Below are 24,889 nucleotides of genomic sequence, written 5' to 3'. Positions count from 1 at the left end.
CAGACAGTTTTTCCACAGCCGAGACACAGGCCCGTAGGGAGGAAGAGAGCTTTTCTTCGTAGTCCCGGAGTTGTCTAGCCACTTCATCCACCGTTGGTGCCTCGTCGTCTTTCCAGGCTAGTATTGCCAACGAGTTGGAATACAATGCTGGTGCGCTCCGTACCACCTTCCACCACATGGATTGTGTGCACCTGACTTCATCTGGGTCTTTGGTTAACCGCTCATCATTCAGGTCACTGTAAATCACCTCCAGCACGCCTAATTCCCTCAGGTACTGGATACCTTTCTCTACGGTGGTCCATTTGCTTGGGCGGTATAAAACATCCTCCTTGAAGGGATACCTTTCCTTCACACTTGACAGAAGTCGCCTCCAGAGGCTGAGCGGTTTTGCCCCTTTTCCAATTGCTTTGTCAATGCCCCCTTCCCTGGAAAGGGATCCCAGCTGCTTGGCTTCCCTACCCTCTAAATCCAGGCTACTGGCCCCGTTATCCCAGCATCGGAGCAGCCAGGTGATGATGTGCTCGCCTGGATGACGACCAAAATCTTTTCGCATATCTCGCAGCTCACTCAGGGATAGGGATCGGGTGGTCACCATCTCATTTATGGGTTCTTCCTCCTCTGGTTCTCGTGATGGCCCTGGTTCATCTTCATCCCTTACTAAACGAACTGATTTCCTTGTGTATTTTTTCTTCTGTATAGGGGCAACTGATACCGGCGCAGGTTGGTTCTCTGGTTTAGCCACAGTGTCTGTCACTGGGGTTTGAGTAGCCGCAGTGCTCATGGCTGTGGCTGGAGTAGCCACAGTGCCTGGGGCAGGGGTTTGAGTAGCTGCAAGGCCTGTAGTGGGGGTTGGAGTAGCCGCAGGGCCTGTAGTGGGGGTTTGAGTAGCCACAGTGCTTGTTGTTTTGTCATCAGATCCAGAGACCTTCTCTTTCTTTTGAGGGTACTGATTAGCGTTGACCACGGCTCGATAGGCATGGGCCAGTCCCCAGCATGTTGCAATGATTTGTGTCTCTCTGGAGCTACCAGGGTGACAACATACTTCTTCCAAATACTTTACTAATTCTTCAGGATTCTGCACTTGTTCAGGGGTGAAGTTCCAAAACACTGGAGGTCCCCACTGCCCTAGGTACTTGCGCATACGATCCCACACACCCTGCCACTCATAACTATCCAGCCTTGGGGTAGATCTCTGGATGGTATTTTTAAACTGCTTACTGACCTTTATCAAAACGGAAACAACATTCCCAAGAATTATCAATAGAAGTATCTTAACTGCCCAGGGGTGTTCAAGATACAGGAAAGTTGTTGTAATGAAGGAGGAAACATCATAGAAGAAAGCAGCAAAGGTGCCATTCTGTATTTCCTCCACAACAAGCCTCTCAGAGTAAGAAGTATAATTGCTAACTCTCTCTATGAGGTAGTACCCGAAGTACAGTAGTGACTTCTGTATGAAACCCAAATACCAAAGAATGCTCAAGGTCAGGGTTTTGATAAGGAGCCTCCCAAGCAAAAGATCATGAATCACTGCAGAGCATAGCACACTACACAAACTGACAGCAAGCTTTAACGCGTGCTGCAAAAAAAAGAACATGGTGCAGATCAGAAGAACTAATATCATGACCGGCAACTGTTAACAGACTCCTTAATACACTCTGATTAATCTGTTGTTATCTCGAGCCCCACGTTGGGCGCCAAAAAGGACTGTCGTGGTTTAGCCCCAGCCAGCAACTAAGCACCACGCAGCCGCTCGCTCACTCCCCCTACCCCGATGGGATGGGGGAGAGAATTGGAGGAGTAAGAGTGAGAAACACTCCTGGGCTGAGATAAGAACAGTTTAATAATTGAAATAAAGTAAAATAGTAATGCTAATAGTAACAGTATAATAATGATAATAATAATAATGATACACGAAGCAAGTGATGCACAATGCAATTGCTCACCACCCGCCGACCGATACCCAGACAGTTCCCGAGCAGCGATCGCTGCTCCCCGGCCAACCCCCCCCAGTTTATATACTGAGCATGATGTCATATGGTATGGAATAGCCCTTTGGTCAGTTTGGAGCAACTATTCTGGCTGTGCCCCCTCCCAGTTTCTTGTGCGCCTGGCAGAGCATGGGAAGCTGAAAAAGTCCTTGACTAGCATAAGCAGTACTCAGCAACAACTACAAACATCAGCCTGTTATCAACATTCTTCTCCTACTAAATCCAAAACACAGCACTATGCCTGCTGTTAGGAAGAAAATTAACTCTATCCCAGCCGAAACCAGGACAGTTTTTTAAATTTTTTTAGGTTATTCAGATTTTTTAAGTAACATTTACCAGGTTTGCAATTCCAAAATAGATGATAATACCTTATAAAACTCTAGAGATGGTTGACACATTGTGTAATTATAATGCAAATTCTTCCACAATCTCTTCAAAATAACCCTGACATATGCCAGAAGCATTGAGAGAAAATCAATTATCACTCTTCAAATGCTTTACCATAAGCAAAGAAATCATATTCTACCAGTTCAGGATAAGTTCACTTTGCCATGGTTCATGAAGCTTGGCAGACAGTTTCACAAATACATTAGTTATATCAATTTGGAAAAATTGTAAAGCTCTTCTGAGAACTTATGTGTTGATTCTCTAAATGTTATGTTATCACTGAGCCTTCCAGAGCAGATGTTATCTTTGGAAAGTCTTTAGAGTATTCAGCCATTGAACAGCTTAGCTTGTATTTTCATTCAAGAATGTTACTACCAGAGTACTACTGGATGCAGTACAGTTAGACAACTGCCAAGCAAAAGAAAGGGTAAATAACTAATGTTCTTTAAAAAATTGCCTATCTGTATCCCCTTCTTTTGAACTCTTTTGAAGTCTGTGCAGAGGTTAATGAAGAAAAAACAAAGTATGCATGGCTTGAACTGCTTTCTTGTGTGGATGAATGGGTGTGATGTTTTCTGTGGGAATCCAGGTTTAAGCAATTATTTACAAAATTTCTTTCATTCTGTGGCACTAGGGAGTCACCACTGCTCTGAGGTGGGGGCATACACAGCATACATTCAGGAACAGCATTTACTTTAAGTTAAATACATTCTGGTTTTTGTTTCTTTGAATATATTATTGTTTATTATTTAAAAGAAAAAAAAACCCCGATTCTCCACATATAAAATATTTCTGATTATTTTATAACTGAGATTATCCTAAGTTAAAATTTAGAATACAGAATACTGCTCATTGCACTTTATGTATGTTTAATCAGTGACCCATATGTTCAGCTGTTTCAGCTTGGTTAAAAAACACATCTGTTTTTTTTATCCTTCCTGTTTTGTTCAAGTCAAAATACTTTTCCATATGAACAATAGAAAAACTTCTTAGTTACAAAAAGTTACTTCTTAGATTTCTTGAGTAAATCTAGTATTTATTTCTTATAAAGCAGAGCATTATTCCTTTTTATAATAACAATACCAGATTACTTTTAGACTTCAGTTAATGAATCATACAATAGAATTAACTAGTTTATGGTGGGAAAAAGAAGGGGTTCCACTGAGGTACACAAGTTTTTCTCCTCGTTTCCTTCACTTTCTACCTTTCTTGGTCTTGTCAGAGATGGTGAGGAATTACTGCCGATTTACTGCAGCTCTTTATTTGAGTAAAGAGCATCCAAGCTTCAGATTTTCCAAACAAGAAACTTTTGGTGCTTTTTTCAGGCTCTCTAGTGCAAAAAAAGACTTTTTATTTTTAAAGTACTCATTGTATGCTTCCATGATGACTCTTACTGATTTTGTATCTCAGTTCTGAACCCAAAACACAGAAATGATACACCACTCTTCCCTCAAATATAAGCATACTGCTATGGTTATGCCAAATATTTTTGTGAGATGAATTATGTAAAAAAAGACCAGAAATTAGGTGCAAAGACATACTGACTCAAATGGAAACATGCTTTTACTCCAAATACGTAAATTTGAAATGTTTTCCATTGTAAGTCTTTGAAAGTTTCACACTTCTTTTTTTGTAAATCAAAATGAAAAATTTCTTTACCTTTTGTTTTATGTCAAACAATGACCCAGGGGGAAGTGATTCAGACAAGATGCAAGTCATCCTCATAAGTGTAAACTGGTTTAGGAAGAAGATTTTTCTTAACTGGTTCTCAGTTAGCAACCAACGTATCTCCTGTATCAGATACTGTTCTTTTTTGTTCAGTTCAGGAAAACAGCCTTATACAAATCATGATAAAACATGTTTAAATCCCGCTGAATTTTATTAGAAGAGTTAAGACACATTCTTAATCTGTGTGCATTTATACATGATCTTCCAGTAGGATAGACCTATATTTATGAACTCCTGAATTTTAAGACCAGACCAACAATTATGCCATCTGTTGCTTCTGTACTGACCTCTTTGATTTAAGCATTGCTTCTAGAAACCCATCAACTATTTGTTTCAACGATTGTGCTTTATTCCGAGTTAAAAATTGCCTGGCTTTTCCTTCTAGTATTGTATCTTACTATGCCCTTCTCGTTATGCCCTTTCATCTTCAATGAAAATACTAAGCAACACTGGGCTAAACACTAAGTGCTGTGGAGGACTAACATTTTAAAATGTTAACAGCAGTCTCAGTGTGAGACTGCAAGATCTTTTGTGACAATGGAAATTGTTTACCAAGAACTCTTCAAGATGCAATTTATGCCTGAACAGGTTTTCTCTTTGCTTCTGTAATATCATATTTATTTTTGCTTTGTACCTTCAAGTGTATCTTTTTACTTTTAAGTTTACATTTAAAGACAGTGTCTTCTAGCTTAATAACAATTCAGACTATGCCAGGCTACTAAAATAAAGTTCCATGCTGTAGTTTTAAGGATTGCATCCTTTTTTCTTTGAATAGAAGTATATTTAATATAGTCCAACAATTCCATATGATTACAAAGTTTGTTGAATCAGTATTTTTATTTATATTTCGTCCAAACCAAGAATATTTTATCTTTTTCAGGCATCCATGATCAGTAAAATACAGTTCTAATTCATAAACTTAAAATAAGGAGACAGTCTATGACGTTACTTTGTTTTTGCTACCAGGGGTCTCATGCCAGTAGTTGCCATCCCTAGTGAAAAGCAACAGGCAAGCAGTAGGCTGTCATTCATTGTGTTCAAACCCAAACTCCTGAATGTGTCCCCAAATCTAAGATCCCAGCCTGTCAAAGTCCCGCTTGCAGGCACTAGAGAAAGAGATGCCTCTAGACGACAATTCAGGCTGCAGTCTCTTCCTGTGTCAATGTCAATTGACTGTAAAGGAAACGGGTAGGAAAGCATCCTAATGGAGGTGTCTTGGTGATTTGTGCAAAACTAGGCAGTTGGAGCCTTTCCTTCTCCCCTGTGGACTGTTACTGCCTTTCTAAGACACTGGTACCTTCACAGTCTAATGTGCAGGTCAGTTTTTAGTGTCCTTACTCTTCAAATTTCCAAATTTCTGTGTATTTTCAGTCTGTCTGAAATTTTTTTTCTCACTGATCTTTGATATTTATGTTCCAAAAGATGCATGGTTTTGATCTGCAAAACTTTCTAACTAGTCCCGTTCAATATTTCTGCTGGATTGGATTTGCTTTGGTTTGGTGTCAAGAACCTAATGGTTCTCCTTTATCTTTCTGCAGGCCATCCAAAACCTGTTCAGAACATGAAGACATGATATGTTTTTAAATGTCCTTAGGCTATCATTAGCCATATATTAACAATGTATATAGTCATAATCTGTAAATTATCTGGATATTTGCTTTCCCAGCGATGTCTGGGCCCTCTAGTTTTGGTAGCATCAGTCTGTGAGTTTCATGGTCAACTACACAGAACATCTTTATTATTAGAATTCCTGAGTATGTCAGCTGGGAGATGACAGTCTGGGTTGTCACTTTATCTTCTACCTTCTATGCCATTATTTTTGTCCAAATGTTTAAATAATGTTTGTGCAAAATGCATCTGCTCCAATCTGAGCAGATTACTGTTGGATTTTAGACCAACATATTACGTTTTTTGCTGCTATTTTATTTATCATTTGTTAGAAAGTCTTATTCAACAGAAGAAATGAAGAGGTGCAGCGTAATGCGAAGGGATGTGACCTATTTAGAATTAACAAAACCAGCTATTTTGAGTTAGGACTTAATTTGGGGTGAAAAGTCTTTTTCTTATGTTGTGTAATTTTTAAGTAGCTGCTTTGTCAAAACATCTCCTCAAAAAATCTTTTGACATTTCAGACATTTTCTGTGTTTCTCCTCCCTTTTATTGCTCCCACTGGCACAACTGGGAGTTCTTAGATACATACAAATGCTAACAGAAGCAGCAACCTAATTCAATACTTTTAATCTCAGAAAACTCAAGTATGATCAAACAGATGCAATAGTTACATTATATGTGCTTTTCTTCACATTTCCTTAGTCTCTCAAGTTGTTTTGGTTTAATCTACTGTTAGATAAATTCTCCTTCACCCAGATTTTGAGACATGATTGACTTGGAATGAAGAGTGCTCAATACTTTTAAATGTCAGGCTTTTTTCTATCCAATTTACATTATAGGTGCATTTTTAAAACCTTATGGGAAATAGGGGATTTTCTGAAGATGTGAATATGGCTTCAATATACAAATGGATTATCTTGACACTTGCAGTGTAACAATACCTAGCTTCTGGAAAAAAAACGTTGTCCATAGAGAAAAGGAATTATTAGGTTGCTCTTAAACATTCAGCTTCTGTGCAGAAAATTAATTGGACTGGGTATACCTAATTTGGGGAAATTTTAGGTAGGCTGAAAAAAGCCCTTTAGGCTCATTTTTCTCCTTTACCACAACTGCTAAGGTATTCTTCGTTTAAAAGAAGATATAAACTTCTTGGTTTAGGCTTTCTAGAAAGATAGCGTAGAGCATTCTGTCCTGCACCTTTCAGCAGTGACAATCCTCTTCCTTGTAGCTGAAACTGAAACCAAGAACAGGAGTTGTTCATTTGGCAAGCTGAGATATTTGAGTCTTTAAAAACTACAGAAATGTCAGGTCTGTGTACTTGAAGCTGCCACTGAACATACGGTTCTCATATCTGCCAGTCTAAGGTGATAGAACCTTCCCAGGATTTCAGACCTTTGTTTATAAAAACCAGCTTAGGAATAAAAAAACAATGGGCCATTGTGTTACTGTACCAAAAAAAAAAAAAATCTATATTATGTGAGACAACCTTAGCAGTTACTAAACAAAGGAGGGTAGCAGAAACCTTTCACAGATTGCTTCCCAGAGAAAGTAAAATTTCTGTGACACTCAGGAAAACTTTAAGCAAGTTTGCTTAAAAAAAAAAAAAAATTCCTTTGACCAAAGCTAGTTCATTCTCCAGTGGCCCTTCAGAGTGTGACCTCTTTTCTCACCATACTAAATATAGAAGTGTCTAAGGGTGATCAAAAATGCCTTCATGCTAAGCATCTTACAGACACAGCGGTCTGTTCCCATCTGAAAGAGCTTAGTTTCTGAGTGGGCAGCACGAAGATTGTGTGAGAAACAGCAGAACACACAAGAAGAATGAACAATATGTTGGCAGTAAATATCATCTAGTTCTTCGGTGGCGCTGTTATTATAGGAGGAAGGTAATAAATTTACTCAAGAATGGGACAAGCTGCAAGGAAAGAAAAGGGAAGGAGAATTGTGTGGATAAATTGTGTTCAAGAATGATCTGTAGGTATTGTTTTTGAACTGAAAGTCAATCAGTACTTTTTTTTTGTCAGTCTTTTTTTTTTTTCTTATCTTAGTTGTTATTAAGCCATGGACAAACTAAGTTTTTCGTAACAGGGAAATTGTAATAGTCTAATTTAAGTAAAAGTCCAATCCAATTAAAAGTGGTCCAAGATACTTATTGTCGTATAATCACAGAGCAATTTTACATTTGTTTCTGAAGTTGTTCAGTTCAACAGTGTTTTGAGGTTCTTTACTTGACTTTAAACTTGGGAAATAATTTGTGTTAATACTTTACGTATTCAGTCTTCCTACCACTAAATTCCAGAAAAATACTTTATAAAATGTTATTGACTTTCTGAATAAATTGTTCTGGTGCAAGTTAAGAGAAACATTAGGGAAAATGACTTCTTCCTCTGTTCAGTTGCTTTCATGGCTCATTCTGGTAATACCAGACTTAGCTGGGATATGTCCATGGGATTCTCTATTTCAGCTTTCCCTTCTGTATTCTTAGCAGACTCTTTGCTTCTAACAGTTGAACATGCTGTTGGTTCCTGCTGCATCTTGGCCCCTTATAACTTTTTGTTTTAAAGCTGCTGTGAACAGAAATGAGAAAACTTCTATTTTCTCATTGTCTCCTCTCCAAAATGCTGTGACAATTTTGTTTTGTTTTCCTTTTCATTTTTTAAATAGGACTCCTTCAAAATACTCACTGTGTTTGGAAGGCTAAAAAAAGTGAACTGAAGGAAAGGCATACTTCATCCTGTGAATACATCCTCTTAGGATTTTAGAAAATTTCTGTCATGATTATTCTCAGGCTTGAGATTTTCGCTCTACGGTGGGGTCTTAGGGTCTAAGTTACTGATGATAACTTCAAATCCCTCAGATTTGGAAGTAGGGCTGGTCAACCAGTGAAGTGTGTCTGCAGATGTTCTCCAGGATTTAATTAAAGATTCTCTTTCAAAAATAACAAATAATAATGCTTGGAATAGATGAGGAAGCAAGAGGCTGTTTTTTCTATCATTGTTTTCCTCCATAATTAACTACCCCATTCCAAAAGTAGAAAATAATTAAAAGCCAAGAGAATGGAAATTTCAGAAGTGAAAAGAATAGTTAAAGTAGCACTGATATATTTGTGAAAATAATCTTTATTCCTTTGTTTCATACCAAAAAGCTGGTCTGTGAATAATCAAATTCTCTGCATCCAGCTGGCTTAAATGCTGTGTTGCTGAGACATATTCAGCTGCCATCAGACTGATTCCAGAGGGATCAGACTGAATGTATGAATTGCCTTTGCCAATGCAGAAGATACTGTAAAACCATATTAATATTATAGCTGCTGAATTATGCTGTAGTTTATAATGTGTAATTTCTTGTCTAATTTCAGACTGTAGAACTAGAGGACAGTTTAATGCATTTTCATATCACTTCCGGGGAAGACGGTCTCTTGATTACAGCTTTCAGGAGGACAAGCCCTTGAAGAAAATGAAAATGTCCAGAACAGTAAGGTGAGATTTTTTTTTTTCTTTTTAAAGTGTGAAAAAACATTTGTTTTCAAAATGGAATGAAACTGAATGATTTCTTTGTAAGTGCATACCACTTTTTCCAGTGTGCTTTCTCAAGTTTATGATTGATGTATTTCATTCTGACACTTCTGCATATCTGCTAAGAGTAAACCACTTTTCTTTCAAGCTCAAATTTATGTAAGACCCTTTGTGAGTGACACAGTATAGTGCTTTTGTTCTTCCTGTGCTTTTCATGAAAAAACTCAGTAATGAAGCATAATTTGGGGGATTTGGAATCCCACATTCCTACTGTGCCTGCAGTAACCAAACTAAATTATTTCTTTTCCTCCTTGGAGCTGCTAGGTCCTCCTGTAGAAATAGGAGAAAACCAAGTGTTGATAGCACTAGCATAAAAATCTGATAATCATACAGATTGCTTCTAGTACCAAAATAGTCAGAGCAGGAATGGAGAACAGGAGTGCTACAGCTAATGTTGTTTATAACTCCCTAATCCTCAAAATACTCTAGCAAGGAAGTAAATCACAATGTCAGTCACAAATGATCAACTGCACAGGGTCCCTGCAATTTCCAGGGAATCAAAACTTACCTATGAATTAGTGAAATGAAATGAGTTCTGCTCAGAACAAAAATTTCTTGTGAAGATCCTTCATGATGAGCAAATTTGAGGCTCTTTTGAATTATAGCATGTACTCTTTTCGCAAATAAAATTATCTACTTGACTGAGATGACCAGTCAGTCTACCCACTCTGGCAAGGAAAGGAGCTAGACAGATATGTAGACAGGTAAATTTATTTCAGCAGTTTCCAATACTCATGCAGATGTTATAGCACTGCAGAAACACCACCATTATATTTCACTTAATTGATAGGAAGCTGTCCTGAAGTAACAGACCATTCAGGTGTTTAGGATTTTAGACAAGAGAAGACAGCAGCTAAATATAAGCTTACTTATAGACCATAGAAAAAGAAAGGTTCCTTTGAAGTAATCCTCGAAGAAGGATGCTTTGTCTGTTTTTGCAAGTGAACTGTTAGAAGTTTTTAAATTTATAAAACAGCAATTCACTTTTTAAAGATGCTAGTGCCATAATTCTAAAACTGTAGAAGGGTTAAAGTAAATAAAAATTAAAGCAAGAAAAAATGAATGCTTATATCTGAGAAGCAGCTTGTTTTCATTAACTTGCTGTTTGACTGTGTTTCAGAAATGAGTCTCAAAAATCTACAACAGTCCAATTACTAACCAGGACTGCAAAATAGTAAATTTACAATACTTTATTTATAGCATAAATAAGTTAAAGCAACCTCAGTCCTTTAACATTCTCATCAGTTCTCATGCTCATTGTTGTATTTAAATTGTATTTGTGGTTAGAAGATTTTTCCCTCCTTTTTTTTCTTTCTCATTTTCAATAACTTGAGCAGGTGGGGAAGATTAAACTTTTTGTTATACAACGGCAGCTGGTTTACTTGAATTTTGGCATGTTATGTTGTTTAGAGTTCTTTTTCTTTAATTTAGATGAAAAACTATGGGAAACTAAGTAGCTTGAACACCTGCCAATAAGTGCTGTTTTAATTTATGCAGAAAGATTATAAATCGTGAGCCCTATTATATTAGAGAGGATTTCTTTGCCAGTTTGTTCTTTGGGTATCCCTTGGCTCTGGAGAAGACACGCTAACAAAATAGGAATGCTTGTATGGATTCAAGGATCTTAATCTAATTAGTGACCTAATAATTAGTGTTATCCTTGAGTTTGAATACATGTTTTTTAAGTGGCGCCAAATAATATATTATTAGTTATGCACAGTTCCTTTGATAACTGTTTCCCATCAACAGATTGAATTGATTAACACAATTTAGTATTGTACATCTTTTACCAGATATCAGCTGGAAAGTGCTATAGACAAAAAGACACTAGATTTTGTGTATGATAATCAGTATTGATTTCAAATGTTAGTTAAAATGAGACACAGGAATACGTTCATATCTAAAAGTACTTCTCATTTATTTGTGAAACCCAACTTTTTTAAAGTCATATTTCTATAAATAACATGTTTTGCTAATGAACATAGAGGGAGAAACTATGAATCTGAATGTGAAACGTTAATTTCATGTTTGGGCGTAACATTTTTTAAGACTCTCATTTTTGTCTGCTTTCATACTGGAGGCTCGAGATTTCCCAGTGAATTTAAGGTGATGCTCTACAGTGTCACTGATGACAACTTTGTGTGTCCCCCTGCATGAAATACGTACATTATTCCCTTGTGATGTTAACAGTAATCCACAGCTCACCTGACCTGAGGCTGTCTTCAGCACCAGTGGGTCTTGTGTGCTGTTGTGGTTCATACACTTCTACGTTTGTTGGTTGCTCCTCTTTTACATTTTTGCTAATTGTTCTAAAATATCTGGCCAAATAAAAATGTGTTAGATGAATACCCTGACTTGGCATTCTTTTGTTGCAGTTCTGTGAAACAGAGTAAATATTTTCGTAATGGCACATCAGCATCTAATGAAAATAATACAAACATGCCCGCAGTGAATGACTTCAAAGAATTTGTTTTGGAAATGCAAAAAACTATTTCAAGCCTCAGAAACCAGGTATGGTGCTATAATGGATAGTTTCTAGTTGTAGATTTAATTTATAATGTTTTCCTAACATCACTCCTCTTATGTTTTTAGTATTTAGACATCCACTGCAGCCAAAAACCACCACATAGTATCTCAAACAAAACACAACACAGAACATGGTGTGTTATTATTCTTTATTTATATGTTCTTTTGAAATAATACTGAAATATTCTACAATTAGACCCACTTGACTTTTGAACCTGAAGCCTTGTGTAACCATTGTATACTAAACATAGGATTAGTCTTTCTCTAAAAATTTGTCTGTGGAGTTAGAATCTTTTTTCCTATCTGAAGTGTATAGTATCTATGTAAAACTAGGATTAAAATGTAGACTTCGTAAGAAGTAATATGCCAGACTACATCTGTAAACACAGTTAAGATCTAGATCACTTAGAGAAGGCTTTTACGATGTGGCATAAATAAACTCTTTATTCAAAGTAACTCAGTCATACTGGAAGTAATTTTAAAAAATATATACCATAGGGAACAGACAAATCCAAAGTAGACCAAAATGTTTGCCTAGAATAATTAAGTTCCTCCAGAGCAGCTTTTCCGTGTAATTTATAGATAGAAATCATATATTTATTTGCATAGTAACTTGATTCCATCTTTGATGGTATTACCTAATTATTGTTGTACTCCTCTTCAATGCTCCCATTTTGACAGTGGAAATGCTGTGTTAAGTTAAGACTTATTACATTTCAGTCAGCTCTTCTGTCTTTTTTGGATGTAAAAAAGACAGACGGATTGTGAAAAAATGTGCCTTCCTAATTACTGTTCCCTAGAAGCACACAATCAGCAAGATAAACTAATCATATAACCCCTTTTTTTCATCATTAAGGAAAAAATAGATAGTCAAAAATCCAAGCAAACATTTTTAATTATTTTTTTATTTAATCTTTTTTATTTCACCTATTTTTGAAAGTTTAGATTTGTCTTTCCATATATGTCACGTAGTTTGCTTCTCTTTGTATGCTCCAGTTGTGTAGTCCAATGGTAAGAGATACGTATCTTCTGCTAGTTTCCTTTTGAAAGGCTGTTTCCACAAGTATTACCTGTTTCCAATCTTTTAGCATTATGAAAACTACCTACTGAGAAGAAAAACCCAGACAAGTATTTATCATGAATTATGTAGCACAAGAGGAAAGACAGAATAACTTGCACAAATAAAAATCTTTCTTTGGTTCAGTTCTTAACTTTTTTTAATGTTTTCAGATAAAAAAACTTGAATCACGCCTCAGTAAAACTGATTGCACTGATGAAAAGGGTAAATCATATTCCAGCAATGAAACCTGGAAAAGGGACCCTTGTACTGTGTGTGAATGCAAAGTAAGTACGTGGAAATCCATTTTGAGACAGAAATTATATTATGTTCTGCTTCAAAAACAGCAGTTCCAGTTTTGTGCCTGCTAATTTCTGGGTAACAGTTACTAATTGTTATTTTATGGATCTTCAGTTATGTGGTGCAAAAAATTGTATTGCTCAGCTCTCCCTGCCCTTGACAGCAGTTTTCAGTCCAGCCTTTATATGCTTTTATTATATTTCCATTTTCAATGATGTATAGTTGTACTGGCAAAATTAACTGCCAAGTCAGAGACTTCTTGAAAATGCATAAAAATCAATAAAAGCTCATCTAACTTAGTGCTAGATTTTTGTTTTATCATGGTGAAATTTTAAAAAAGGTAGTTAAATAAATATGTCAGTACTTGGTATCCCAGAGTTTCATACCTGAACGTTAGATAAAATGGTATACTGCTCCATTAAAGATGGTATAATACAAAGAGCCTTCTCGGTATCAGTTTATGCTGAAATAAACTATGTGGAGTTAATCTTAGTAGCCAAGATCTTACAGAGGATGAAGGAGAATATGTTCTTCAACAGTGTGAACAATGTATTTCTTGTTTGGAAAATGTAGCTAAGTATGTTCTGGTTTTGTTACTTTTTTCCCTGACACAGGTTGGTCAGATTACCTGTTTTGTAGAATCATGCCTGCCAGCTGACTGCGAAGCGCCTGTGAAGGTTAAAGGAGATTGCTGTCCAGTCTGCTTAAAACAAAATATTAATAAAAAGAAGCCATAAGTCTGCTTTTTAAGAATTTAGGGTGCATACTCCTCAAATCATATCAATGCCTGCTGATGGCACAAACAGGTAACTACAGTCTTAACAACAGCAATAAATCAAGATTTACAACATTCTAATGGTGCTGTAACAGTATAACATAATGTATCATTTTATTTTCTGCCCATGAAGGTAATCACAATGCAAAAATTAACGAAAGGGAAATTAGCAAACAGGTCAAAGTTAATTGTGTGTTAAACTTCTCAGGTTAGACAAACTCAAACTGGTGCTACTTTAAAAGAACACTGTCAGGTAGTTTTAGGTACCCAAAAGGACTGGGCTTAAGACTTACTCTAAAATTAACACTTTGTTTCCTATCTTTAATTATCAACATTAAAAGTTTACTATCCCTTTTCAGTACCAGTCTGACTTGATATTTAGCTCTTTATTATTATTTAGTAAATGCAGGGAAAAGGAAAACACAAGGTCACTGTGCCCAAAGCAATGCCATAGAGGGACAGTTTCTGCAAATCCACCTATGTGTGGAAATTTTCTTGAATCACACTATCATTTCTGCATCTGGACCAGCAAGGAAATAAAGAAAACTACATGACACATTTCAACATGATTTCATTAATTCAAGGAGCAAAATTAATCAAAATTTTCAGACTGAAAAAGCTAGAATTAGTAAGGAAATATAAATAAATGTAATCGGAAGATACAAAAAGCAACTGAATGTATATTACAGATGTAATTGACAGTGTTCCTCATTCTACGAAAACGTACATAACAGAGTAGCAATTAATCTTAAAATGAACATAATCCTTTTTGTCAAAATGTATGTAATTGCTTGGCGACTTTTTTTTTGTTTCATTTATTTTAAATCATTGTAACATGACCATCCAGTCCAGTTTTAAAGCATGCTTCTCTTGATCTCAGATCAGCTCATGTATTTGTATGGCCCTGTTATGAAAATGTGAAAAGAAGTCACATGCCATTTTGTATACAAAGATACCTACTGATTCATTGTGCATATTGTCAATAGACATATGTTCCTGATAATATTGTGGCACTGTTTGTTGAAAAAAAGAACAATCAAAATCAAGCATCATGATTAATTGTGGATTGACTACTTTTTCTGACAAGTTATTTGATTTTTTAGGTTTTTTTCCAGTTTCATCTAATGCATATATATTTTTACCTCAATATTTTTATCATTCATGTTAAAAATAGTCTGCCAATGGACTTTATTTCCCATTTAATAAATGTTTAACGTTATAGAGTATATGTCTACTCTAGCATTTCAAAGTTGTGTACTTTTTAGAATACAAACTGCATATTTTTGACCAGGAATTATATATTATATTCAGTGAAGGACAACTATCATACCTCATTTTACAGCTTTTTTGTGTTTATTCAGAATTGATTCTCTCCCTGAATACTTAATATGTTAGAATTTATGGCTCTGTCCTTAAGTCCTAAGTCAGGACTAACTAGAACCAGAACTCTTCTTTAGTTATATAGTTCACTGACTTCTGAGTTTATTGTTCAAATTTAGGGAACAGAGATTTGGGTATCAAAAAAATCTGCACAAAATTAAACATTCTTATCTCAAACATGTCGGATTATGCAAACAGACTGAATACTTAATTATTGCATGGTAGATCAAATACCTGTCTAATTACTAACCTAGCACAGCAATATGAGTTCCACTATAACATTTTGGCACATAATTTCTCTGATTACTAACATTAATAATTTGTAATTTGATAAACTGATACCGTGACAGACATTCAAACTTTGGTGTATCTTTAAAGCTTACTACAGAAACTTGTTTCATGCTATGGTAGGAGCAATATGTACATGTGAGTGGTGTGTTAAAGGTGTGTGGTAGAGGTACACATGGAACTACAATTTATATTTTTAAGAATATTTTAATTGATTTTATATACAATGTTTTGATTTATGTAATTTTCTATGTTAATACTTTAGAAATTGTGTGTGGCAAGCATGTTTGAGTATCATATGGTTCCTAGAGGCTGTCATTTCTGTATTTCTTTGATACTCTGGTATTTTGTTGACTTTTGTTGAGAGTCCAAACCACACGTCTCGTCCTGTAATTACAACTCAGATGGAACTCCCATTGACCTATAGCAGGAATTCCTCAAAGAGGAAGGATTGCAGAGCTAAACCAAATATAATTTAACTGTCTAAACAGTTAAATAAGGCAGTAATACATCCAGCTGGTTACTACTTGCATTCTTTTATTCCAAATCTTATATTAAATAAACTTTCTCAAGATTTCCGCTTATAGGAGAAGAGAGTTTCCATTTATACATTATAAAATAGTACCTTTTTTCTGATTGTTCCTTTTCTCCAGCCTCCAGAGTAAAGTGGGAGGTTTTCTTTGTTGTTCACTGTTTATTCATATGGTATATAAAATGGGCTTAGGAGTCTGGATATGCTTAAACGAGTGTAATATTGAGTTATTTTCCACCATCCATCTGATTATAAACCATTCAGGAAAAACAGGTCTTTATCCACAGTTTAAAATGTAATCAGTCATGGGTTGTACTAATTCAGTATTATTGCAGTGTCTGCAGAATCAGCATTGATTTTAACATTTCTGAAACAGTGGCCAATGGCTAGATGACCATTTCCTCAGTATCCACTGTGAGAATATTGCTGTAATATGTTGCAAATTTTACATATTTATTTTCTTTTTTAACATTACCTAAAACAAAGTCTTTGTTGTTTTTATTTTAATCAGTAAATTTACCAAAGAACTGTTTGCACTGTATAATGAATGCTTTTCAGTTAAAATAAAATGGGTCACATTTCCAAGTAAATTCCAAGTGATTTCTTCTCGATACATGTATTGTTTAGATCATTTGCTGAAGATTTCAGTGTGTAGGCTTTTATCAAAGATTCATATTACTTATGCAGCATTGTCATGATCAAGACTCCATTTCTGAGAACTAAACAATGAGCTAATGTATCATGTAGATTCAGTAGGTTCTTTAATATTATGACACATAAAATTTAAGTATCTATTCACTGTTTTCGTCTAGGTGATGGGAAAAAAATACACATAGACTCAGAAAGGATATTTAAAAATACATTTATTTTTTGGCACAAGTATGTATTTGAAAACTCTTAGTGCTGAACATTTTTTCCCGTTTTTATGGGAATGTCATAATACTTACATACAGCCTGTTCTTACACAGTTTCTTCACTTCCTCACATCTTCAAATAGATCCAGTCATGACTTGCCTTCCAATGCACTTGATTCTACATTCACTCTTTATTCACATCATTTCACAAATGGATATCCAGGTTCATGCAATCTTAGCTCAGAATGAGTCTCCTCTGCAATGAGATCCTCTCATTTACCTCATCTTGTTTCTCCATCATAGGATATGAATTGCTGCTGAGTTACTCTCGTCCTTTGGTGAGGTGTTAGGATCCCTAGGGCACTGGGTCTGTTCCTTTGTTAGATCCACCTGAGATTCATCTGTTTCTTCACGACTTCATACAGTAAAGCATTTGGTGATACAGTATCATTGCAGTTAACATCATTCTAAGTTGCCTTACAGTGAAATGAGAGAAGTTGAAGATGGACTCCAAGACGCAGAGTTAAGAATCATTTTCAGGGTGCAGTTGACTGTGCTTCACTATAGTTTGATTTCGAGTATTGCAAAAGGCAAATCCAAAAAAGCAGAACTGCAGTATGTTCATTTATGTATTTTCCAGCAGGCTGCTGAAATATCCTGTTGCTCTTGAGTAGTATTCAGTCACTATCCTATAAAAATTTTAGGGCAATCACATTTTTTTTTTCTCCAAATTCAGATAAAATTAGTTTGGCAAAGTACCAGTATACATTTTTCTAGTAACTTAAATGAGTAATGCATTCTCTTTTAGCAGATGTTGTTAGTTCCTAAGCCTAATCTAATAATACTCAAATATTTAGATTTCAACAACTTTTTTTTTTTTAACCATGAGACTAAAACAGGCAGAGACTTGAAGAGAAGGTTTTGTTTCAGTAAATAACTTTGTGTTAGTCCAAACAAGACAACAGCCAGGGTTCAACACAGTTAATTGCCAAGAAGTTTGCTAACAGTTATTAAAAAAAAAAACAACAAACCACAAAGTTTAGACATTTAGAATAAAACTCTTGGGCTGTTACTGATGCACTTTGAGAAACTTTCAGTTATATTTGAAATAAACTGAGTAAATTGACTTTTTTTTTTTTTTTTGGTTGATTACAGCTAAGCATCATTTGGCCACAATGTGATTAAAGTTGTCTTTATAGGGAATGACCTCCCATGCTCAGTAACTTTGTTTTGTAAAGTAATATTTTGCTGCCATAAGGTATGTCATTATGTGATCTAAAATATTTTTCCTTATGTTTTCTTTTTAATCGCCTACTGGTTTCATGCTTTTTTCCTATAGTGTTTACCGAATCAGTAATCTTACAGTGAGATTTTTAGACATGTTGGGACTGTTCCATGGCTTTAGTTCAGAAACTGGAGTAAGGTATCAAAAGCTGGTATATTTGACTAATTTTCTCAAAACTTATGCATTATTCTGTTGTCATATTGTTAAAATAGCTTAAATGTTTGGCATATACAGGATAACACAATTATAAAATTACCAGTAGAAAGAAAGACTGTTTTCTGTCCCCTCATGGTCTCTCTCATTTACAGTGTGGGGTTCAGTGAAGTGTATTTCAGAATTCACTACACTAATTTTTGTTATGTACAAGTAAAAATGAGATCTGGTATGTGACAAAAAGCTTGTTAGATAGAGTATTTCAACAAAAAATACCAGTATGACCATATGTACATCTCATTCATGCTGAAAGTTTGTCAGACTCTCAGTGGAAGGAAACAGCGTTATCCTCATTAAAACTAATGGGGACCAAGAAATTACTAAACATGTAATAAATTACCACATACTAATACTGTCCTAATCAGCTTTGCATTATGATGTACCTAATCAGGAGATTGTACTGAGTCATGAAAAGGCAGTGTTGTCTGCTAATACCGTATTTTAAAGCAGACATCCTAGCAATATCAGACTGTTATTTTGCAATTATGCTGGCTGCTTAGTTTCATGCAATAGTTCCTTTTCTTTCCTTTTTTCACACTTAGCCTGCTGTGACATGACAAGGGAACCTCTGTACCTCCAGCATACTTTTCCTTTTGTTTTCTGCCCAACATCTTTGCTGTCCACCGGCAGTGTTATGAATGGTCCTTTCACTGTGCCTTAGCACTCCAGCCTGGTAAGAGATGGATCAGTTATGTCTGTTACAAGAAGATCTGGCCAGCTGTGTTTAGCTGAAAAGCTATGAATTGAGTATCTCTGTTTGGATTCAGAAATGGAACAGAACAGCAATTCCTGCGATAAAGGAATAAACCTAATTGTTGCATTCAGTAAACACGTCAGTGTCTGATGCCTCCCTCAGTGATACAACTTTACATTCTCACAAGTCACATGCTTTGAAAATGTTGCTGTGTTGCCAAAATAAATCCCATTACCTACTTAGATCTTTATGAGATGTTGTCTGTTGTTAACCTGGCTCGCAGCCATTCCAAGGATCAGGGCAGTAAAGTCCTTCATATCTCTTTTCTTAGAGATTAGCATGAAAAATGTACCCAGAGGGAAAAAAGGAAGAAAAAGTAATCAGGAATTGTCCTGAGAAAGGAAAAGAAACTATTGCTTTGTTTGGGGGGGAGGGGTCGGGGGGAGAAAGATTTCATCAAGTACTCTGAATTTTTTCAGGCAAAATCCAACAGTTCATCAGGAATATAGGAACTGATTAAATATACCAATGCAATACATATACTAGACTGCAATAGAGAGTCCCCAGGCACTGGGAATCAATTTGACCATTTATTTGATCAGCTACTAGAGTGGTAGTAAGGCAGGCTCCACTCTGAGGTATTGTCTCTCTTTCAATGAAGATCACTTTTTTTCTCCTCCATGCTATCCCAGCTAAAGGACTTAAATATGAACTCAAGACTACAAGCCAAAAAGTTTATTGGGGCAAATCATCAGCCTGACCCCTCAGAACAGCAGGTCCTAACCAGTGAACGAGGACTTACTTAGAGGCCTGAGTGGGATGCTTTGGGGGAGGGTTCAGAGTCAGTCACTTAGAAGTGTTAGCCAAAGGGGCATACTGGGGTTCCTGTGCTTTTCCTGTGCTTAGGTGCCAGATTCAGCACCGTCTCTTACAAATTTCCATAGTATGGGTTTCACGGTTCCAAGGAGCTCTGCAAGAAGACAAGACACCAAGCTGAGGGCTCACTCTTTCCTAAGTCACCCTTACAGTAGAAAGCCATCTTCTTGCTACACGTGAGAGGCAAATGTGACAGCTTTCATATGTAGAGAACGACCCCAGTTGCTGAAGGAATACTCAAGCTGTTTTAATCAAGGGTTGTCTCTCCCTCTGGGTGAAATTGAGTTATTTTGCAACCTATGCTTTAAAACCTCAAATGCTCTCACAGAAAAGGAAGGCTTTTTTTTTTTTTTAATTAAGCTTTGTAGAAGAGGCCTTCTTGAATGCAATGCAGCAGACTGGAGACATTGTAGGAGCAGAATAAATGTTTTCTTTCAGCTGAACTGGCTTGGCATGGTTGCATACAGCCTTACTTGTTGCCAGGCTATTCTCTTATATTGAGAGCATTTAAAGATTGCCATGGGATTATTTGGATTTTTTTATATCAACAATCAGTTCAGGCAATAACAGATGATAGCTGCCTTGAGGTCAGAAAATGACAGCTAGTTTCTGATGCAGGCAAACGTTAATGTGGATTTTAAACCCTTCCTTTTATGTTCTTTTTTTTCTGTGGTGGAATGCTGCTGTTACCCCCCATCTCACCTCACAAGCAGCTAATATTTTTCATTTGAACTTCAGATGTATTCAGGAAACACGTCACCTTAACTTTTTTGAGATCAAGGATTTTGCACGTTGGGAATGATAAAAAAGGGGCATAGCTCCTACCTGTTGCTTTAGGTTGCCCAGGGAAGTCACTGCAGTCTTGTATAGCATCTGCACAGCATGTTAAACTGAATTCATGTGGTGTTTCTTACATACAAACACACTTGTGTTTGAATAGTGTCTTAAAAAGACATGCAGTCTTGATGGAAAATTTTAAAACATTACATCTGCGTCACCATAATGTAAATTATAATAGTGGGTTACTTACTCTCACAAAGAATTTCAGTCTACAACAGTTTATGTGTGTATGCACAAGTATTGAGCTACTGTACTGCTCATCCTGATCATTAGTTTCACTTTTATTTGCAAAATAGATCATTGTTTCTTTTTTTAAAAACTACAAGGTTTTATGGGTGTACATGCACAGTTTAAGATGACTTTTACTTGCTAAATCACACCAAAAATTCATATTCAGCCAAATCCTAAAGCTGCTTTTAGCTATTTTATAGCACCCAATTTTATGAGTAGGAGTCACATTTTTTGTTCCCCCATGCATGATTTTGCATTTAACTGTGTTACACTGATTGGATAAAGTCAGTCTAGAAAGCAATCCAGATTTATCTGCAATTATTTTAATTTTCATTAGTCATTTAGTTAAGATTTCAATTTATTTACTCTGGTATAGAATTTCTGATGCAGCTACAGGTGAATCCCTCTCTTACGTTCCTTGTAGCAAAAATCAGCCAAGTATGACTGATCACACTTGAGAGAGCAAGAAAGTAAAGGAAAAATAAAGGCTGAGCTGCTGCTTCTTGACTGTGGTGAGAAGTTGTTCACAAAAAGAAAAAGGCTGGTGGCAGTCACTGTTGTTTTTTCCCCATCTGCTGCTGCTTGCTTCACTCTTGTTACACTATTTAAAAGTACGACAGCTTTGAGAGAGAGGAAAGTCAGGATTTACACTGTAGTAACATGTTTTGTAGGTTGCGTGTTCCTAGTGGTAATCTTGTCTCTCCTTTCCCTTTCAGGCCACAAGCTTGTCTGCATTGCAGCCTGTAGTTCTGTCTTTAATTTAAATTAAATTAAAATAAGAATAGCCCACACTTAAGAAAGAGCAGAAAAATATGGTTGGGGAAAATGTTTATATTAGAAGTTTAAAGAGCTTGGGCTACATTAAGCTATAGCTGTGGTCAGGAATTTTGCATATTTTAGTGTTGGATTTGCACCACTGGAAAATAAAATGCCTTGTTGGCCTACTGAACAGCCATGGTTTGCAGATGTGAGAACTTTCCAGTGCCAGTGAACTCCACCACAGCTCTGGAAAATTATTCAGACGCAGATGAAGACCTGAGTTCATTCAAGCCTTGGTGTCTCTGTTGAGACTAACGCTGCAAGTAAGTACAGGTCTTGGTGAGTTTTCTGATAATTACTTGTTTGCAAGGGGGCAGAAAGGAGTAACTCTGTTCTGTGCAGAATTACTCGTAATGGTTTTGCTTCTCCATTAGAAACACTGCAAGCCATCTTACCTGTCTTCTAGCAGCAGTCAGATTAGCAGTAGTATATGACTGTGGGCACCTTAAAACCCATAATATTTATTATCTGGAATACTGGAATATTTATACACAGAAAAGTTGCTTGCATGGGGGTTTTTTTATTAATTACTATTTTAAATTGTCAAAATAAAAGGGATATTTTGGAACAGAAAAAGAAAATGCAAATACCACAACAATCACACATTTATTCTGTAAACCAAACATTGAGTGGTTGACTGCTTATTACTCCAGTACAAACTAGAGTGTTTGTCCCAGACTTTACAGAAAATGGTATGGTGTCACTTTCACAGACTCTTGGAAAGCAAACAAGACAGTAGTACTAAGTCTGGTCTAAAGAAAGCTGACAGCAATGACTGTGGCAGCTCATTTCAGCTGTTTTAAAATCATGTTCTTTAATTTTCTTGTGGGATTATGGAAAATTTAAGCACGATTTAAGATTTTAATAAGGCATGTTCTTGCAAAATTGCTGGAGAAACTGCTTCCCTAAATGGACCATTATTTTTCTGTTTTGCCTTCCTAAGCAAAACCTACCTAAAGCCAGGTAGCTTTTTTTCATTCTGAAATCCCATGAAAACCTATTAACAGGAGATAAAAGACAGGACTGGAATCTTCTCTCCGCTAAGCAGATGTGGTAATGTCATTGACAGTGAGTGGTCAGTCCTGGGAAGGACCCTCTTTGGGCCGGAATTTCACCCCAAATAATATAATATTCCTGTAGTTCTGAATTTTGTGTGTGTCCTGGTTTCAGCTGGGGCAGAGTTAAATTTTCTTCGTAGTAGCTGGCATAGTGCTGTGTTTTGGATTTAGTAGGAGAATAATGTTGATAACACACTGATGGTTTAGTTGCTGCCGAGTAGTGTTTATACTGGTCAAGGACTTTTCAGCTTCCCATGCTCTGCCAGGTGCACAAGAAACTGGGAGGGGGCACAGCCAGGCCAGCTGACCCAAACTGCCCAAAGGGCCATTCCATACCATATGACGTCATGCTCAGTATATATACTGGGGGGGGTTGGCCAGGGGGCAGCGATCGCTGCTCGGGAACTGGCTGGGCATCGGTCAGCGGGTGGTGAGCAATTGCATTGTGCATCACTTGCTTTGTATATTATTATTACTATTATTATTATATTATTAGTAGTATTACTACTATTTTACTTTATTTCAATTATTAAACTGTTCTTTTCTCAACCCAGGAGTTTTCTCACTCTTCCAATTCTCTCCCCCATCCCACCGGGGCAGGGGGAGTGAGCGAGCGGCTGCGTGGTGCTTAGTTGCTGGCTGGGGTTAAACCACGACAGTGTGTTAAGAGGGAGAAGGAATTTGGTGTCTAAGATACAAGATCAGGAGATCAGTTTCAATAATGTCAGTCTACTACAGGTCAGTACGACAGCACTGAACAATTTATTCTTGCTTGTTTACACATGTGCCCAGTACAACAGAACTGAATAAACAGAAAAGTTACAGTTGCAGTTCCTGAAGACAGAAGTGTCCCAAGGAACATTTATAACCAATTTACTTACAAGCCTTTCCTAGTTAGATTGCTAGGGATATTATGGGACTACAGTTTAAGGACAGGATTTCACTAAAGGAATTTCTTTTACAGGAGACCATCAGGTTTGTCATTTTATAATAAAAGCCTTGGTGACATTATTCTAGAATTTTTTTTTTTTTCCTAGGCCATTTTTATTATACAAGGTCCATCGCTGTGAGTGCCTAGCTACAAATGAAATTGAAGTCCGTATAAAAACCAACTTGTGTTTTTGGCCAGATTTCAGGAAATCATTCACTCTTTAGAGAATATCTGTAACTCTCCCAGCAGATATAGTGAATTCTCCTAGGCAGGTTGCCAGGCTGTCAGGATGATGGCTGCTATCTCAGATCTCAGTTAGCACATTTTGGTCTTCAGTGAAGATTCCCAAAGCTTGTTACATCAGTCTTGGCACAGCACACCAAAGAAGCATGAACACGATCATGACTTACATGAAGACATTTCTTTCTCAGGCCCTGAATAAAATCTCTGGCAATCCGGCAGAAAAACTATACTTCCCTTTTGTCTTGTAAACTTGAGAGCCAATTAGTTAAAATATCTCTATGGAATATATGAACTTCCAGCTGTAGGCAGGAAGGAAACTTCCACTGAATATGGTATTACTTTATTACACATATTTTCTTTTGATTATGAAATATTTTATATTATTATGAGTTAAAGTCTTCTGTGACAGTAGTGATTACATGTACTTACTTGTACAAGGCGTATGATATTTCTTATGCCTATCTAGTGACATCTATAAGTCCACATGCCTCTCTCTTACATGACAGTGGTGACCCTGCACCTAAAAAACAGATCCAAAGTCCTGTCCAAAGTATTCAGTCAAAGGGAGTGGAAAAACAACATTTATGGTACCACGGGGACTGGTTTCATAAGAGAGGTTAAAAGAGCTTTTGCCAAATGACCATCATGAAGTGACCAAATAAGACAACAATGCACAGTTATGTTGGAGGAAATATTTG

The 24,889-nt window shown here is 36.5% G+C and overlaps 1 protein-coding gene across 1 annotated transcript in view; it reads left to right on the top strand.

The window, feature by feature from the left end:
- PXDN (peroxidasin) overlaps positions 1-13,909 on the top strand; it is a 94,709-nt gene extending 80,800 nt beyond the window's left edge. Inside the window, exons 20-23 of the mRNA XM_075707551.1 lie at positions 9,073-9,193; positions 11,665-11,800; positions 13,046-13,159; positions 13,787-13,909. Coding sequence (XP_075563666.1) covers positions 9,073-9,193; positions 11,665-11,800; positions 13,046-13,159; positions 13,787-13,909 — 494 coding nt within the window. The remainder of the gene's footprint in view (positions 1-9,072; positions 9,194-11,664; positions 11,801-13,045; positions 13,160-13,786) is intronic.
- The last annotated feature ends 10,980 nt before the right edge of the window (positions 13,910-24,889 follow it).

The sequence above is a fragment of the Pelecanus crispus genome, chromosome 3 (assembly GCF_030463565.1).
Source record: "Pelecanus crispus isolate bPelCri1 chromosome 3, bPelCri1.pri, whole genome shotgun sequence".
Classification (NCBI taxonomy): Eukaryota; Metazoa; Chordata; class Aves; order Pelecaniformes; family Pelecanidae; genus Pelecanus; species Pelecanus crispus.
Note: the sequence above shows the minus strand (reverse complement) of the source record. Positions and strands in the feature narration are given on the sequence as shown.